This window comes from Gossypium raimondii, chromosome 1 (assembly GCF_025698545.1).
Source record: "Gossypium raimondii isolate GPD5lz chromosome 1, ASM2569854v1, whole genome shotgun sequence".
Taxonomy (NCBI): domain Eukaryota; kingdom Viridiplantae; phylum Streptophyta; class Magnoliopsida; order Malvales; family Malvaceae; genus Gossypium; species Gossypium raimondii.
The window spans coordinates 51,603,419-51,621,719 of record NC_068565.1 but is presented as its reverse complement, the minus strand read 5'-3'; the positions used below and the strand labels follow the sequence as shown (position 1 = coordinate 51,621,719).

General features: G+C 32.3%; 2 protein-coding genes across 20 annotated transcripts; one reads left to right on the top strand and one right to left on the bottom strand.

Annotated features, from left to right (window-relative positions):
• Positions 1-4,057: 4,057 nt before the first annotated feature.
• Positions 4,058-4,868, top strand: LOC105786502 (metallothionein-like protein 2). The gene is made up of 3 exons (XM_012612975.2): positions 4,058-4,225; positions 4,362-4,442; positions 4,529-4,868. The coding sequence occupies exons 1-3, from the start codon at positions 4,161-4,163 to the stop codon at positions 4,617-4,619; spliced, it is 237 nt and encodes a 78-aa protein (XP_012468429.1). The 5' UTR covers positions 4,058-4,160; the 3' UTR covers positions 4,620-4,868.
• Positions 4,869-6,483: 1,615 nt separating this feature from the next.
• LOC105786499 (E3 ubiquitin-protein ligase PRT6) lies at positions 6,484-17,287 on the bottom strand. Of its 19 annotated transcripts, none has more exons than XR_008188727.1 (18): positions 17,082-17,287; positions 15,803-16,912; positions 14,374-15,509; positions 14,126-14,266; positions 13,521-13,764; positions 12,728-13,429; positions 12,316-12,507; positions 11,549-12,225; positions 10,827-10,878; positions 10,107-10,737; positions 9,027-9,235; positions 8,162-8,682; positions 7,942-8,046; positions 7,734-7,800; positions 7,499-7,581; positions 7,191-7,259; positions 7,001-7,100; positions 6,484-6,885 (listed from the first exon to the last, which is right to left on the bottom strand). XR_008188727.1 is itself a non-coding variant. In XM_012612966.2 (18 exons), exons 1-17 carry the CDS (start codon positions 17,133-17,135, stop codon positions 7,026-7,028), a joined length of 6,063 nt encoding a protein of 2,020 aa, XP_012468420.1. In that variant the 5' UTR covers positions 17,136-17,287; the 3' UTR covers positions 6,484-6,885; positions 7,001-7,025. The 19 variants fall into 19 exon arrangements, 10 of the variants coding, with proteins under 10 accessions (XP_012468420.1, XP_012468418.1, XP_012468425.1 ...); XR_008188730.1 differs by having other exon boundaries at positions 6,484-6,881; XR_008188726.1 differs by having other exon boundaries at positions 7,005-7,100.
• Between the last annotated feature and the right edge of the window lie 1,014 nt (positions 17,288-18,301).

The following is an 18,301-nucleotide window of genomic DNA, read 5'->3' as shown; positions in this document are numbered from 1 at the left end:
AAAAAACCCTTATTCCTGCCCTTTGCTCGTATTATTTTCCGAATTTTATTACTTTCAATAAAAATATTATTTTCGTATTTTATTATTTTATATTATTTCAGTACATTTTGTTTGAAATATTTGTATTAATTATTTCTGAATTTTAAAAATTTAGTAAAACACTCTTACTTGACCATTTCTTCGTATTTTTTCTCCGCATTTTATTACTTTAAAAATATCATAATTTCTAATTTTATAAATTTATTAATTTAGTGTGTTTTTAGATTAATTTAGTGTCAAAAAACCATTATTCATGCCCTTTGCTCATATTATTTTCCGAATTTTGTTACTTTCAATAAAAATATTATTTTCGTATTTTATTATTTTATATTATTTCAGTACATTTTGTTTGAAATATTTGTATTAATTATTTCTGAATTTTAAAAATTTAGCAAAACACTCTTACTTGACCATTTCTTCGTATTTTTCTCCGTATTTTATTACTTTAAAAATATCATAATTTCTAATTTTATAAATTTATTAATTTAGTGTGTTTTTAAATTAATTTAGTGTAAAAAACTTTTATTCACGCCCTTGCTCGTATTATTTTCTCGAATTTTATTACTTTGAATAAAAATATTATTTTTGTATTTTATTATTTTATATTATTTCAGTATATTTTGTTTGAAATATTTGTATTAATTATTTCTGAATTTTTATAAAATTTTGTAAAACGCTCTTACTTGACCATTTCTTCGTATTTTTTCTTTGCATTTTATTACTTTAAAAATATCATAATTTCTAATTTTATAATTTTACTTTATTTCAGTGCATTATGTTTGAAATTTATTAAATATATCATTTTTAGGATTTTATTACTTTCCGTGAATATATAATTTCCATTTTTTCTTTTCGTATTTTATGTTTTCTTAAACATATTTTTTATCATTTTATTTTTAATGCTATTTTTCTAAAAAACTAATTACAACATTCTAAATAAATTTCATAAAAAATTCTAATCAACATACAATTTATATAACATGAATTTTTCATGCTAAATAAATTTCATAAAATTTATATGCTAAATAACATAATAAAACACGATAATGTACATAACATAATTTTTTACACACAAATATTACAAAAATTAAAATTAAAAATAAAAAATTACCTTTCTTTCTTTCTTTTTCCTTCCTCCCCTCTTCTTCTTCTTTTTTTTCTCTTCTCCTTTCCTTTTCTTTCCTTCTTTTTCTTTCTTTCTTTCTTTTTCTCCTTTCCTTTTCTTTCCTTCTTTTTCTTTCTTTCCTCTCCTTTCCTTTTCTTTCTTTTTCTTTCTTTCTTTCTTTCTTCTTCTTTCCCTCTCCTTCCTTTCCCCCCACCCACCGGCCCATCGGTGCCGCCTATGGGATACCCTCCACCAAGGTATTGTCACATCACCTGCAGCCTTTTTTTTTGTTTTTTTTTTCTGATTTTTGTTTTTTCTTTTGTATTATTTTCGTAATTAAAAAAATATAATATTTTGGTTATTTTTATTTTTTGTAATATTTTGTAAAAATCCCGAATTGTAATTGTACCATTTAATAAAAGGGCAACCTAATTGTCTCATTAGTTTATGGTTTCTTCGATAGCAGTAAATTTATGGTTATATGAGAATGAGTTTGAATTATTAAATTATCTTATTAGATTAATTTTTTTTAAAATATCTAAATTTTACCATTTAGACAGATTTAAACAAAATTTTAAATTATCTTATTAGATTAAATTTTTAGAAAAATTATCTAAATTTGTCGTAATTCAAATTGAATCCCTTAAATAAGTGTGAAGTTAAAATTTTTTTGGGCGAAATTAAATTGTATATTTTTATGATATTAAAATGTAATTTTATCATTTTAATAGCTTATATTTTTATATTTTTAAAATATTAAATTAATTTTCTATCATTTATGAGCAACAAAGTGCAATTCTATCATTACTAATTTAAAATTTTATAACCTATTAAGAGACCTAAATAGAAAATTTTTCATTTTAGGGAGGGCTGGGGGCCCTATTAATATGGGTGAGTGTTGGGTCAAATCGAGTGAAAATATTTCGAGTTAATTGAGTTGATGAATCCTATTTTTAAAATTTTAACTTTCTTTATATATTCTTTAGAATTGTTTTTAAAAATTTATAATTTTTTAAAAAAATATAAATTTTAGAATTTTTATAAATATTTTGAATTTTTGAAAATTATTTTGATTTTTTTTTTTGTAATTTTTGTTGAGTGAGACAACTCATTTTCAATATTAGCAGGGACCAAAGGGATATCTACACCAATCTATTATTTAATTTATTCGAATTATTCGAGTTATTCAAATTGTAAAGTTCAGTTCGAGTTGAACTCGAGACTCAAATTACTTATTCGAGTTGACTTGAATAACTCGAATAATTCGAATAACTCGATTTGGTTAACTTGAAATTCGAATTTTGTTTTCGATTTTTCGAATCGAATCGAGTTTTGCTCACACTTATCTATAAGCCCCTTTAGAATCGCCATATATTCAACATTAAATATTGCCAAGTGTTATATATAGTTTTAATATACATTTTATTTTTAAATAGAAAATGTATGTTCGAAATTTAGAGACAATATTATTGATAAGGGCAGTCACGACCTCTGAACATGAACTGTAAAATTAAAATGGAAGATACCAAATAAAAAAATTAATAACGTTTAAGATCTTAAATTTGAGTGTTATAAATGAGAAAACAACGCTGACAGAACTTTACTCCATATATAAAAATTTAAATTATTCGATTCTAAATGGGATAAATATAAAATTATATATGAACTTTTCCAAATTGAACCAAATCAAAATTCATATATTAAATTACACATTAAACCAAAATTTATATATAAATTTAATATCTATCCTATTCCAAATTGAATAGCCATAAATTCAGCATGGGTAGATAATAAATCTTATTAATTATAATTATCATTTATTGAGTAGTAATAAGTTCATTGATTCTTAAATAATATTTTTATTTTTTGTTATAAATATTCGTTTTACAGTTTACTTTTTACTATATTTAACTTTCTCTTTCAACAATACTCGATTTTTACTCGCCGCTTTGGATCATCCGGAGTTGATTTTATTATTGTATTAAGTGCTTGAGTTGTGACAAAGTCAATGTCAACGTGTCATAATGTTCTATTGATACTGAGGCTAAAGTTTTTGTTGTGTTGAAGGAACTTGTTCTTCACCATCTACGACGAGTGTTTGCTATGTTTTTCTCTCTGAATTGTCTGATTCCATTTATTGAATGAATTAATGAATTTACCTTTAAAAAATATATAATATGTCTTGACATTACATAATTTTGATAAAATTTTATACTTTATTTAAGTATCCAATCTTATTGATTTCAAATTTAAACACAAAATCCAAAATTTTCATGCCAAAATAAATAAAATTATTTTATGGACTCTTCCCATTGCATCATTCAATTATTTAATGATATTTTAATAATTTTTTATGTCATTGATACATAATTTTAATAATTTTTTATATTAAATCCTAACCCTTAAATTTAAAACTTTAAACCCTAAATTTAATTTAAAATTCAGATTTAAATAAATTACTAAAATTATATATCAATTACATATAAAATATTATTAAATAATTAAAAATAGACCATATCGAAAGAATTTGATAAAATATAATTTCTCCAAAAAAATAACATATTAATTTCAATGCAAAACAGGAAAATGAAATGACAAATGTGACGTGAAAATGGAGACAAATGGTTGGACCAAAACCAAGAGACTCATACATCAATATTTCCAACCTCATTAAATCCAATTTGGCCCCATGCCTAAGAAACTCAAACACGCAAATCACATCATCACCGTCCAACTTCACACCCTGAAATGAAAACCGACTTACATCCAACAGTGGTAATTCAAGTCGAGGAACAACCACAACCTTGAAAACACTAGAGCTCTCCACCCTAGGATCAGCATGACGTAAGATCGTGACACGTGTATGGTTGATATCGCAAGTCCCCCTCCCCCTTAGTTCTATAAATATCATAGACTTCTTCGTGTAATTCCATTCAAATTGCGTTGTTGTTTTCGATTTTTGTATTAAGAGTCGCCCTTTGGTGTTTTTCTAATTCAATCAGTGAGGTGAAGAAAAATGTCTTGCTGTGGTGGAAACTGCGGTTGCGGCTCCGGTTGCAAGTGCGGCGGCGGCTGCGGCGGGTAATTAAACCATCCCCTCCCTTCTCCGGCCATGAATTTTTCATTTTTTTTCTCATTTTTCATTAAAGGGTATCTTCCAAATCAATTTATTTATTTTTTCATCATTTTTGTTCCTAATTTTTGTATGATCTTGTAGTTGCAAGATGTACCCTGAGATGAACTTTGCTGAGCAAACCACAACTGAGACACTTGTTCTTGGCGTGGCACCCCGGAAAGTGTACGTATCAAAAGGATCAAACTGAATACTAATTAAAAGAGTTAATCTTTTATGGTTCTGAACTATGTTTCCTAATATGCATGCAGGAACTTTGATGGAGCTGAAATGGAAACTGGGGCTGAAAATGGCTGCAAATGTGGAGATAACTGCACTTGCAACCCTTGCAATTGTAAATGAGGGAAAAAAAAAACCGAAGCATATTATGGAAGCTGATATAAATAATATATGATGTATTTGGGTTTTTATTATTAGAATAAAGCAGCCATGGTTCATTAGGTGTTTTGCTTCTTGTATCCATGGTTGCTTGGTGTGTGTGTGTGTGTGTATAGTGAAATGAAAGTATTTTAACTAGCTCTGTTGTGTTACTGCCATGTTATATAACTGATGAATGAATGAAGGAAAGCTCTATTTGGCTTTTGCTTACAAGATTTCTTCTTTTTTATCTTTCAATGCCATTTGGTTTGGAAAGGTTAAATTAATGGTATATTTTTAGTGTATTTAAATCTATTAAGTTACTGTTTTAACATTATAATTACTAATTTCAAGAAATTTGAGTAATTAATTAAAGAATATAAATTAAATTTACAATTTTATCACATAATTGAAATTGAATAAATTTTAAAATTAAACATCAATGTGCAGTGGTGTAAATGTGTATATATATGAAATCTTGATTTTATTTTAATTGTGCGTATTTAAAAGATTATATAAATATTTTATTATAATTATAATTATATATGAAAGCAATTAATTAATTTGTGAAAGTTAAATTAAATCAAAATTTTATATATAAAATTATAATTCATATATAATATATTATAAATTTAGATTAATCTCATATAAAATTAGTTAATTCAAAATATTTAAATTAAAAGTTCGGCTTGAATTAAAATACAAAGAGTAAAGATTAAATATATTATTTACACAAATAAGATAACTTTTTGGAAATGGAGAAGGTGATAAATCAAAAAGGTCCCCAAAAAGGGTAATTTACCAATAAAAGCTTTTTTTTAAAAAAATTATCGAAATGGGCTCATTATTTAATTATTTATCGGAGAGGTCTATTTTTCGTGAAATTGCGTCCACGTCAGCGAGATGTCAGGGTACGCGTCAGGAAATCGCATCCACGTCAGCGCGAGTTGTTGACGTGGAAGCAAATCGCTCCCTTTAGTACGTGGGATGCAGTTTATGTTTTTTAGCTTGAAAAACTTTGAAAGGCCATAACTTTAATCTCAGTTGTCCGATTGAGACGATTTTTTTTATTTCGAATAACTTTTCGAGATCTACTCGCTGACAAACAGCCGAAGGCGGTTTACCGTAATTTTCGTCGAAAAAGATCCTTTTTTACCTATAAATTTTGATTTTTTCGGTTTAAAATTGAATTTTGAAACATTCAAATTATTATTTTTCTTATTTATTTGAAGTAAACACCGGATTTTTTTTACAGAATTGTTATATTATTTTTTCTGATTTGCTTCCACGTCAGCAACTCGCGCTGACATGGATGCGATTTCCTGGCGCGTACCTTGACATCGCGCTAATGTGGACGCAATTTCGCAAAAAATGAATCATTCCAGTAAATAATTAAATAATTGACCCATTTCGGTAATTTTTTTTAAAAAAAAGAGCTTTTATTGGTAAATTACTCCCAAAAAAAACTTTTTTCTTTTGTGGTTTAATGAGTGAAAAATAGTGAATTTATGATCATTCAAATTATATTATGGATTATTCTTATCGCATCATTTGATTCATTTTAATTATTTAATAATATTTTAATAATTTTTTATATCATTGATATACAATATTGATAATTTTTACACTAAACTTTGAATTAAAAACCCTAAGCTCTAACCCCATTTTGGATTCGGGTTTGCAATTCGAGGTAAAAAAATTATCAAAAAGTAAATAAAAAAATCACTAAAATGTCATTAAATAATTAGAAATGGAGCATATATCATACGGTAAAAATACACAATTTTTTACATTAAACTTACTAACAGAGTGGATCATGTTGAACAGAAAAAGCTTAGGGACATTCATGGAAGTGAACCAAAGCGCATTTATAAGCACAAGATGAGAGCTGCTGTCAAGCGAAAATGTTGAACTATTTACAATATGTTATATATATATATATATATATATATATGCCCTTTAACTTGAGAAAGATTTCAACTGCCTTACATTAGAATTTATGGCTCTACTTATCGGTGATGAAAAGAAAAAACATGGAAAGTTATAGAAGAAACCAAACTGTTTTCTCATAGTGTTGTCTCCTTTGAAACCGGTACCCGATCAACATGGTGATCTAAAGCCTGAATATGTTCAATTGAAGACTTGTCGGTCAAGGCATTGGACTCTACGTGCCACGGGTTCTTCAATTTAAGAGTCTAACAACAGAATATGAAACAAGAGAACAGCAAAATCAGCCATATCTAACACCTGCCTGAAAAAAATAAAATGAACAAAATCGGTTGAGACATGAAGACAGTCCTGGACCATTTTAACTAGACCTTATGGTCGTTAATATGAAAGGTACATAAGGATAAAAATGCTCTCACCCACCACCTTAAACATGTAACCAAACTAAACCGCGAAGAAGGTACCAATGGTAGTTTGACCAAGAACCTTTGAACTCTGATCAAGGCCATGAGAAGCAACCTATTGAGAGAATATGGTATTATGAACATCGGAAAATAAAAACCTTTGTTTTCGTGAACAACGCAACAAAAAAAACGATTTGGATATCACCATGTTAGTTAGAGCGGCATAGCGTTCCTCGTTCAAGTAGAGCGGTTTTCCTCTATGCATTTCGTTATCCTGAAATAAGAAAATGATGCAGAAAATCAAGTAGACTAGCCTTTAGTAACCAATCATGTTGTAGCATTGAATTGTAACCAAAGAAGAACTAAAGTGGTTCCTTCATTGATGAATAACGGGGTGGTGGGTCAGGAGATATTATGCATTCCCTTCCCTTAGGATTCAAGAAAACATTTGCAGTGAGACCAAATACCTTACCTCTTCAACGACTACGAACTTTGTTAATGAAAGGGAAATACCTTACCTCTTCACCAAATGCATCCAAATAAGGAGACGGCCAAGGAGCTTGACGACCACATCTTTGTAGCAAGATTGTTGTTCTCTATTACAACAACAAAGACCATTAGCCTTTTTCACAGGAACAGGGCCAAGGGGGGCAGGCAGGGGCACTCAAAGATAAACTTTTGGCTTCGTCTCTGCTTTTTCATGAAATATATTAAATAAAATTTGAAGAAAAAACTAGGAGATTGATACCTTTATCAACAGAAATACACCAATACCAGCTCCACAGGACTTTGCATGAGATTTGCATCCACTCTCCCTAGTTACGAAAATCATGAAGAACAAAGAAATTGGTACTTTAGACTTAGTAATGAAGCTTAATAATAAGAATACAAGAGAACCAATAATAAATGCAGAGATTAAAGCACAAAAAAGGCAACAAGTGATGTTGATCATTAACCTGCAGCATGGCTTCCAGATTGAAGAGCATAATCTACCACACAACAGACATAACGCAGGCTCGTGAACAACAGTTTTGCAGTCAGGGCAACACTGACTTATATACCTGTTGAAAGGCACATTTTTTCTCATGAATGAAAGTATTCTTGAAAGTGGACCGATTAAAGTATTCTTGAAAGTGGACCGATATCAACTTGTATAAGGTCAAATTTGTAACAAACCTTAGGAATAGGTCTTGATAAACATGAGGCAGGCTCAGCAACTTAAAAGGAACCACAGGATTACAGTAGAAAACATTTTGGACACTACTGGTTCTATATACATTGTGGAAATGACGAAACCATTTTAATGCAAACAATCGTGCGACTTCATTATCAAGAATAACATCTACAGGAGGAATCTTAAACATCTTCTCCAGTTTTTGTGCTTCATTGAGCTCCATTGAAGTAGTTTTAGTTGCATCCATCATATGAGATAGCTTCCACAAGTTATCACTATCACAGAATGGTGATCGGACAGAAGATTTAAGCATCTTCCACAACAATGCACACCTCCGCAAGTAAGGGAAACTCAATCTTCTAATAATATCTTTAATATCACAAGAAAGTTCAACTTCATTTGATATGAAATACCAGCGAGCAAAATCAGATTCTCCAAGAATGTTACAGATATCAGTAATTAGGCAATGTTGGGAACTTAGCTCATTGACGTTATAACCTTGTATCCGACATGTAATTATAGCCTGAAAATCAGAGCATATCACATTCACAAATTCTGTTGCATTGCAAAATTAAGTGACTAATAGTTTCATTCATAGAAAATATCAGCTTTGACGAAATTTTTATTTAAAAATATCATCCTTTAAAACCTAAAAGAAAACATCTTCTATGATTTGCATAAAGCAATAGTAATATCTGCCTAAAGTTTGGAAGTTTCAAAGTTTTCATAATTTTCCATTTGACCGTTGGCAATAACCAAATCTACTTGTTCATACCACCCCCCTCCCAAAAAAAAAAAACCACACGCACGCACACAAATATACTTAAAAGACCGAGGTAGGCTATGTTAAGAGAAATAGTGGCAAACCTGAATTACGGAGACAACATAGAAGACATGCACAAGGGATAACACGGACTCCTCACATGATAGAAATGGGAATGGAAGAGAGAAGAGAACCCACATCAATGATGAGAAAGGGTCATGAGCAAGAACAGAATCAGCTGCCCGATTCCAAAACTGAATACCGGGATTTAATGCTTCCTTATCGTCAGGTTTCAAGATACGAAGGAGATTTTCTGTCAACACTTACAATCATGAGTAAACATTTAAACAAAAAGAATCCAAAACTAGGAACTTATCTGCTACTTGATTACTGTATATAAACTAAATCCAAAATTAATAACATCCCACCCTTCACATATGTATATAATAATGCTGCTCTTCATTAAATTAGTTCAAAGAAATGTTCTCTCCCTCTCACTGTACCTCCATCCTCCTTTATTTTGGTTAAGTAGAGAAAAGTCGGTCTATTAGCGTGAGTGGAAAATTTTGGTCTATTAGCGTGAGTGGAAAATTTTACCAATTTATTTCAACTTGTTTTCCTGAACGATCAAAACACCATAGTAAATTCTTCATATGGAGTTTATTGAGAACTTACTTGGATAACCATGATTTCTATATTTAAAATATATCTACACCTCTAGAACTTACTAGACATTCTGCATGAATCTAGTGCCAATTTTCTAGTGAATTTCAAAGGTAAAAATACCATGAAAGCCCTTGTACTAGGTGTCAGATTGCATTTTGCCCCCACTAAGAAAATGGGCCAAATTAGTCCCTACACATTAGATCAAAAAGCAAACTAGTCTTTTCTATTAAAAAATTCATCCTTTCCTACTATTAAAAACTGTCATAGCTGACAGAATAACCAAACAATAACAACGGGCATACTACGTGTGCCTCATGCTGAGGTATAGAGACCAATTTTTAATAGTAGAAATAGATGAAATTTTTAACAGAATGACCAATTAACTCTTTAATCTAACATACATGGACTAATTTGCCCATTTTTTGAGTAGAGGGGGCAAAACACAATCCGACTCCTGATACAAGGGCCTCTATGACACTTTTACCGAATTTCAAAGCAATAAATAGAGAAAATTGTACCTTCCACTTTATGTCGGGTACTGTGGTAATCAGATAAAATCCCATTGCAAATAGACTGTGCAAACAGTTGAAGAGCTCTAAATCTTTGAAGAGCGTGAAGAGAATTAGAATTGCTCAGGTTCTGGACAACTCTTAGCAACAAGGAAAAGATAAATTCACTAGAAGATTTAAATTCCTTATACAGAGAAGTAAGCGTATAATTTGTGGCCATAGAAGTCTTTAAACCACGGGCAGCAACTTCTGTTGACATAAGAGAATACTTGAGAATATCCCATATGATTATAGTGTGACTTAACCTTGAAGATCCAAAGAGCATCTCCTGGTTTTTTGAAAAGTTCATTTTATACAGCGCTCGAGATATAGGTTCAAGATCCTGACTAGTACTTTCTGTTCTTTGACGAGAAAGAGCTTTAATGAAATCAGGCCTCCCAACCACCTTTGCTGCAGTTTTTAGAAGACATAATCCTTGCTGAAGCATAAGGGGACAGATTTCTTCATTTGATGCAGATGGAGAACCTAGAGCAGGCAGTGGATCAACAGTTACACTCATAGCCTGCCTTCCGGTCCTTCCATTCACTGCAGGCAAGATAGCATTCGCTAGTTGTCGACACACTGGACAAAGAAACTCTCCCTGACAAGGCAAACAAGTACCAGATAGACAACAAATGTAAGATAAGGATTTTGCAAAAAAAGAAAAGCCAATTTCGAGTAAGCTTGTACCTTATCAAGATCTAAAATAAGTGCCCCCTCAAAGAAACTTCTTCGGGCATACCTATGACCACAGAACAAGAAGATATCTTAAACACTTTCAAGAAAGAGCACTTCTATGCAGGCACATGCATGGACAAACCTATAACACCTATTTAAAGTTACCAAGTTAAAAGGCATTTGTGTGAGACTTTTGCTTCCTTGTACAATGAAATTACGTATATTTTTTTAAAAAAAATATCCAAACCGTACACCCAAGATTCTTCAAGGTTTTTCAGAGTTCACTGTTACAGCACTCAATGTTATAAAAGGCATTCACTGAAACATGATATTTATTTACATAAAAAAATAATAATTTCAGCAAACCTTATATCTTTATATGCTTCCTACCATGGTTTGTCAAGCATTTTCAAGTCATAACATATCATTGCTGATAACTAATACACCAAAAGAAAAACCATAGAAATTTGAGCTTTAGTTTTAATAAAATAAATTTACACGAAATTTTCATTAATTAATTTACAATATAAAATTATCAAAAGGATGTATTCTTAAGTAATATTAATTTTTAATTTCCACTTTATCCTAAAATCAAAGTTTTGAAGAAACTAAAGTCATATTAATATACGGTGGCAAAATGCAACATTGAGATGGTGACATCTTTCCCCTCAACCCCTAAAAGAAATAAGCAAATATAATAAGAATGAAAATGAATTCCCTTTTAGAAGACTTACCTTTCCTTCAGTGATGATAAATAGCTATCAAGACAATCCTGATGAACAGCATGTCCACATGAAGAAAGATGAATTCCATCACAATCTAACAGGCCAAGTCCATCATAAGCAAAAGGCTTTGAAGCAGATTCTGTCAACTCTCTATCACCATTACAGTTCTCAAAACCCAAAGAGTTTTCACTTGTCTTGCTTGAAAGAGAAGCAATGTATTTCCCAGGTCCGTGACAGTCAGCATCCCTGCTGCTTCCCAGAGAACCTCCACTGGCAAAGGATACATCATCCTTTTTAAGGCTTGAGCTTAATGAAGTATCACACATTTCTTTACGAATACGTATGCACATATCTTCTTCTAGTGTCTCCAAATTATATTCACTACTGTCCCTCATGTAACTAGATGAGAAAGGTGCTTGAGTGCTCCTCAGTGAAGGAAACCAAGACTTGATAAACTCAAGAATGACATTTACTTCACCACATTGTGCTTGCTCATAATCACCAGACTCAACAACCGAATTTTCAGTCAACTGAAATGGAGGAGAAGACAACCCTGAACTGCTGGAAGAGCCATTTGATCCAGATTGATCAGTCACTCTATTTGTGGGAATAGAACCTTGCTTCTTGTCTGCCCATCGATCTCCAGAAGGACAACGTCTATCAACAAAGCTCAAAATCCTAGATTTCTTTTTCCAAGGAAGAACAATTAGTTAGTTCTTGCAGGAAAAAAAATCCATTTGTCTCAAGTGACGGTAACCTAAAGACTAATCACTTACCTGGAGAAGAATCAAGAAAGAAACAGGATTTTTGGAAGTAGGATCATGGCAAAGAGAGCAACTTTGTTGCACAGCACCTTCCGTTTCATGTTCAGGAGCAGAATTTGGCATTTCTGCTTCGGAATTTGAATCATAATCAGCATCTGAAGTGATGCTTGACAGAAATTTGGATTGCTCAACTTTCATTTTAGCCTGCATGGAAAATGAAAGAATAAAGAAAACAATTCAAACCAACAAACTAATACACTGGATGATGTTCCATTACGGTTCAACTTCCCATACCATTTACATTTATGATATTATGCACTGAATTTGATTACAGACAATTAACAGCATTTCTGTTTTGAAGAACATAATATCTTTAACTTTTATTCTTAGCATAAATTCACCCAACTCCAGTGCAAAACCTCACCATTATGGCCGCTTGTCTTTCACGAGCTTTCGCCTTATGCATATTAGATGTACTATCAGTAGTAGGAATAGATTTTGACAGACAGCTAACCACTTCGGGTGCAAGTAGTTGCAGTTTGGCAAAGCAGTGTGAATCAACTTCAGCAAACTTCTTCAATAAGCTCTCAACCAGAGGAGAAAAACTAGAGTTGCTAGAATCCAAATAGCTATTTCGATTCACTTGCTGATGCATTCTCATTAAAGCAACAAGAAGTGATAACAAACTTTGTTTGCTGGCAGCAGAGTTCAAAGATTCACCAATTTCCTCAACAGCAAAAACTGGCATAGAATATGAATCTTCAATATGACGTTCCACATCAGTAGCTCCATTCTGCTGCAAATAAATGTCTAATGCTAGTGACAGTAAGTGCAATGCTCTCATAAGGATACCATCAGAAGCACGTGATTCAGTGCATTTATCAGTGAAAACAAAATAAAATAACACTGCACGAATAATCTTAAGTGTCACTCTGCATGTAGCAATTCTAGCAACTCCCTCAAGAGGAGGATATATTTTTGTCCACCTAGGCAGCTGAGTAGTCATTGCAGAGACACCACAGAAACGGAAGTATCTTTCTTCTGCAACTTGCAAATCCCTCGAGCTCCAACGAGGATGGTACAAATCCAGCTCCTTCCAATACACCCCATGCAATGAATACATTCCCTGACACATCGATGTTAAGAAATATTAACTAATCAAAACATTTGCTCAACCCATTAATATTGAAAGAATATTTCAGAACACAAACTCCAACCTGATTTAAGTCTGATGGATTAGAGTATGCAGCAACTTTGTCTAAAATTTCCTGAAGCTGATCAAACTTAGAGAGCTCACAAGGTAGAGATTTCAGTAGTTGACTGTGAGTGGCATCTCCAATTGCTAACTTATAAATGAACTCTCTTTTCAGACTGTCAGCTATACTGTGTCCACTGAATCGCCTTTCTTGTAAAATTTGCATGATCAGAGTGAGCATTTCCTTTACAAGAATTGGCTCATACCTGAAAGCACCCATTGAGCCCAGTAATAGTGTTGCATTACAACAAACAAGAATTCAGAAACTTATAATCTTAAGCGTGTATGGTGGTTATGGGAGTTTGAGTGCATGTGCCATTTTTACTACTACAATTTTGCTGTCCAAAGCACAAAAGAACAAATCAAAAAGCTTGGTCCAAACTAGCAAAAGGTATTTCCATTATGATTAACAAGGTCCATAACATTTGCTTGAAAACAGAATGAACCCTGCTATTGCATATTCAAGCAGACACATTTCTGATCATTTATGGAATCTGTAAAAGGAATTAAATGACATTAAAAGCATTTCAATGGTGCAAAGTAGAAGTTAAGGGGACAAACGCATACTCATTTGATCTTTCAAGATTTAGAGAAAGGTAGTTTAATAGCCCAAATCGTTCTAAAATTCTCGTAACATAGAGATCAGGAGCAGCTAGTGCAGCACAGCATTGCAGCAAAAATAGATCAAGCTCCAAACCTTCTTCAGACCTGCAAGTAAAGGACATCAGAAAGAACTTGACAACTAAAAAATGGAAACTTGGAGGGGAACTTTTTCTGCCTAATTATATTCAATTTATAAAGCACAATTGACCAACCAGCGAGAAGAGCGATACCACTTGTAAGATACTAGTCCAGCATCCCCATTCTTCAGCCACATTCCAGATAAAAATTGAGAACAAAACACCCTGATCCGCAAGGGATGCTCCATAACTGAGGCAGAGAATCCAAAAGGATGGCAGCCCCCAAGGATGTGACCAAAGAAATCTGGATAAGTTGGTGACAACAAACTTGGAGAACAAGAAGAATTTGTTATATTTGGCATTACAGATTCACCATAACATGATTTTAATGCATTCTGCAGAAGCAAGGAAAGTAATCGATGTAATGGTATGTGAACGGATATCTCTTGCGAACTGACATCATAAATAATATCAGGCCATTCAGACAGACTCAAAACAGGTAGAACAGCTAGACCTGTGCCAGTGCCTGTCTCCATCTCCATGTCGTCACTTGCTAGATGTCCATTATATACAGGTGAAGAAGATTCTGAGCAATGATTTTCACTTGAACCAGTTAGTTTACCAAAATATTTGCCTCCTCTAATTTCATATTGTATTCTTTTTTTTGCTAAAAGATTCCTATCAGAAATGCCATTACTATTAGGAGAATATATACTCTGAAGAGCTGCAGAGATACCATCATCGACTTCCAACCAAGTCTCCAAAACCCTTAAGCACTCCTGTATTAACCAGATAGCAGAGGAAGGTACTGAAAGACGAGATACGGAATCAGATTCAACTTCAGTAACCTTTGACATACTCCTTCCTGTTAAACTACAAACAGAACTCTCTTGGGATAGCCTTCCTACTTTTGCATGCCTTACACCATCTCCATCGTCCATATCTTGCTTAAAAGTATAAGGAAGAACATTTGTTCCTTCACTTACAGCAACAGAAAATGCTCCATCCACCAAAGGGGAATGAATATTGGCAATAAAACTGCCTAAAACAAAAGGCAAATGTATGGAATCATTTTCTTCTTCTATATGGAGGTTAGTTTCCCTCTTTATAAGGTTTATCCCTTGCACAAAAGCTAAAAGCTTTAGCCAAGTTCTTACAATGTCCTGCTGCTCATGGGTTGCATATTTGGAGACTACATCATGGCTCATAACAAACCGAATATGTTCAACTACAAGGAAAGTGGTATAATACAAACTTCCCAACTTAGTAACCTGCAAAAGAACAAAACACAAGTAACTTTACACAGACCGTAAAAATTTTAACATGTTACTGTTCTCATTACTATAACTCGAATGACAGAAAATGCGAACAAACTCCATTTCTACTAGGCTCTCTTTCTTATTTTTGAATAATTCATTCTACATTTATATAGCATTTGTTACTTAAGTTGATTACCAATCCCTTTGAATAAAAGTGACCAAGTTGACCTGCATATCCATATTACCCCAGTTGACTAAACAGCATCAAGTATGGTCAAAAAAATAGCAAAAGTTTATACAATTACCTTCAAATGGCCATCTTTCTGAGAACAAGAAATAAAAATGTTGCCCAGGCATTTCAGTAGCACACCTAGTAGGTCCATCTCCTTCACAAGACGAGCAGTTAGGGTTGGCACTGTGAATATTTGGGCAGAGAAAGTTGAGATTAGAGGGTACTTGCTCTTGAGAATGCTACCACTGCCATCTTTTATGGCTTCATTTATAACAGTAGGGTAATAGCTTAAAAATACTTTAGAAAATTCATTTTTGAAGATAGGCTCTGCGAGCAATTTCAGCAGCAGTTCATGGAGTTTCTTCACAACACCATCACCTATAAACCTCTCAGCTCTGATCAGAATACCCAATAAACCATCTAAGGAAATCATCCTCTTCGACACAAAACTCAGCAAACTCTCACTCTTATTGCAAAAGTCTAAAAGCATCTCAACGACTACGTAAGTTAGCTCATTAGCAGCTTTCCCCTGCTCATTGCCACTATCACTCTCTCTCGTTGTCCCTTCGAAGATACCTTCTGCTAAGAATAGCTTGTTTCTCCAAAAGTTAAAGAGAACATCAAGCACCAGCCCAACTGAATCCGCTATAGTCTCAGGAAGCTGTTGAATCTGTTCAGCACCTTTATGCTTCGAGCAAAAACCCTCGTGTTTCCATGCTGTTTCATCCCCGCAATCACAACAACCACCGCCAGTTTTAAAAATAGAAAAATCATGACCTTTATGATTCCCATTCTGAAAACAAGGGACGCAAATAGCACAAGTTGGATCAACCTCACATGTTCGGCACCTATATGCAATGTCATTTGATCCCCAAACCGCAGCACAAACACCTCGTTGATCGACACTCAATTTTGCTAGGCTTCTGAAAGCATTCACCGGCTCACCTCGAAACATCAACCACTGTAACCAAACCAAACTCTCACGAAACCAGTTTTCCACAGATACACACAGCCATTTCTTAGACTTTAGCCTAGCATCTTGTATAGACTCTACCATTTCCTCATCAGTAGGTAAGATTGCGAAAACTATCTCCAGCGACAACCCATTATCACTAACGAAATCAACTATCCCTTCGTAATGCCTATCCAAGTACTCCACTGGAATCCCTAAAGCTGCTAACCTCTGATCATAAATATAAACACAACCCTTTTTTCATCAGATACTAGTAGTTCAATATCAAGCAATACAAATACAAATGCTAATACAATATAATCATAAAGCTTCAATATTTTCACATTCAACCGAATTGAATAATCAAAAATTAAGAAACAGATTAATACAAAGAACATACCTGTATGACTCGATCGTGGGGTTCAATCGACGAAAATTTTGTCGGCGATTCCATGTTATGACAGTAAAATTTTAATCAATTTTGGAACTTTCAAAGAAAACCCGAATTACCCAAGTCCTAAATCATTCTAAATTCCTCGCCTTTTCACTGGTCGTCGACATTGCAGTGGACCAAATAGACCCTTCAGTTTTTTTTTCATCAATTTCTACCTTTTTATTATTAAAAATGGTGACTTTAATCAGAAAACTTAAGCCACGTTGCAGATTTTTATTTGTACGGAAAAAATAGTTTTGTGATAGTGATAAAAGATTTGGGTGAAAACACATCAAATATATATTTTATTAAAATGAACTAAAATGAAAAATTTAATATGTAAACGTTAAATTTTTTAAAATATTATGAGTTTTAATATTTTTAAAATTGTATAGGCTAAGTTCATAAGTTAAATAATAAAATAATATAGACTAATCGAGTTTGATTGAAACAAATAACTAGGGTTTAACTAGAAAATTATTTCTCAAATTTGACTGGAATAGAACTCATACTCAACAGGATGTTTAAAAATAACATACGATAAATAATGAAATATATGGTTTGAAACTTATTAATAATAACCATGAAATATGTATGTTATTAAAATGAAAAAATAGATTAAATTGTTTATCATTGTGTTGTCATCAATCTTGAGTCAATCTCGAGTTAACTTGTGATACCAACACAATCAAATACATTATTAATATATATAATTAACGGAGGTGATAAAATGTGCATGATAAAGTTAAAATGTATAAAAATAAAATTTTAGCTGAGTGGTAAACTAAAAGTTTTACTATTGTGAGTTAAAATCTTATCAAACGCCTTTTTTTTGGTTTTTTTAAGTGAAAATACTAAAATATATTCAAATAATATTCCTTATTTTACTTTCAAAAAGGTACTATCATAACTTTCTAACCGAGTTGGTGACCGGATTGAGGGTGACACCAACTCAATCAGGAATTTTATTAAAGTGATCATAATTTACAAAAGTTAATCCAACTGAATTAGAGCTCAAGAATTGGTGTAACTGAACCAACTTTAGATCGGTCAGTTAATTAACTTTAGTTATTGATTATTTTATATTTTTTAAATAATTGAAAATACATTAAATATAATCGAGTTTTTTTTTTGTCAAGTCGGTTTGAAATTTCAAAATTTGATAACTGACTTAAAATCAAATCCAT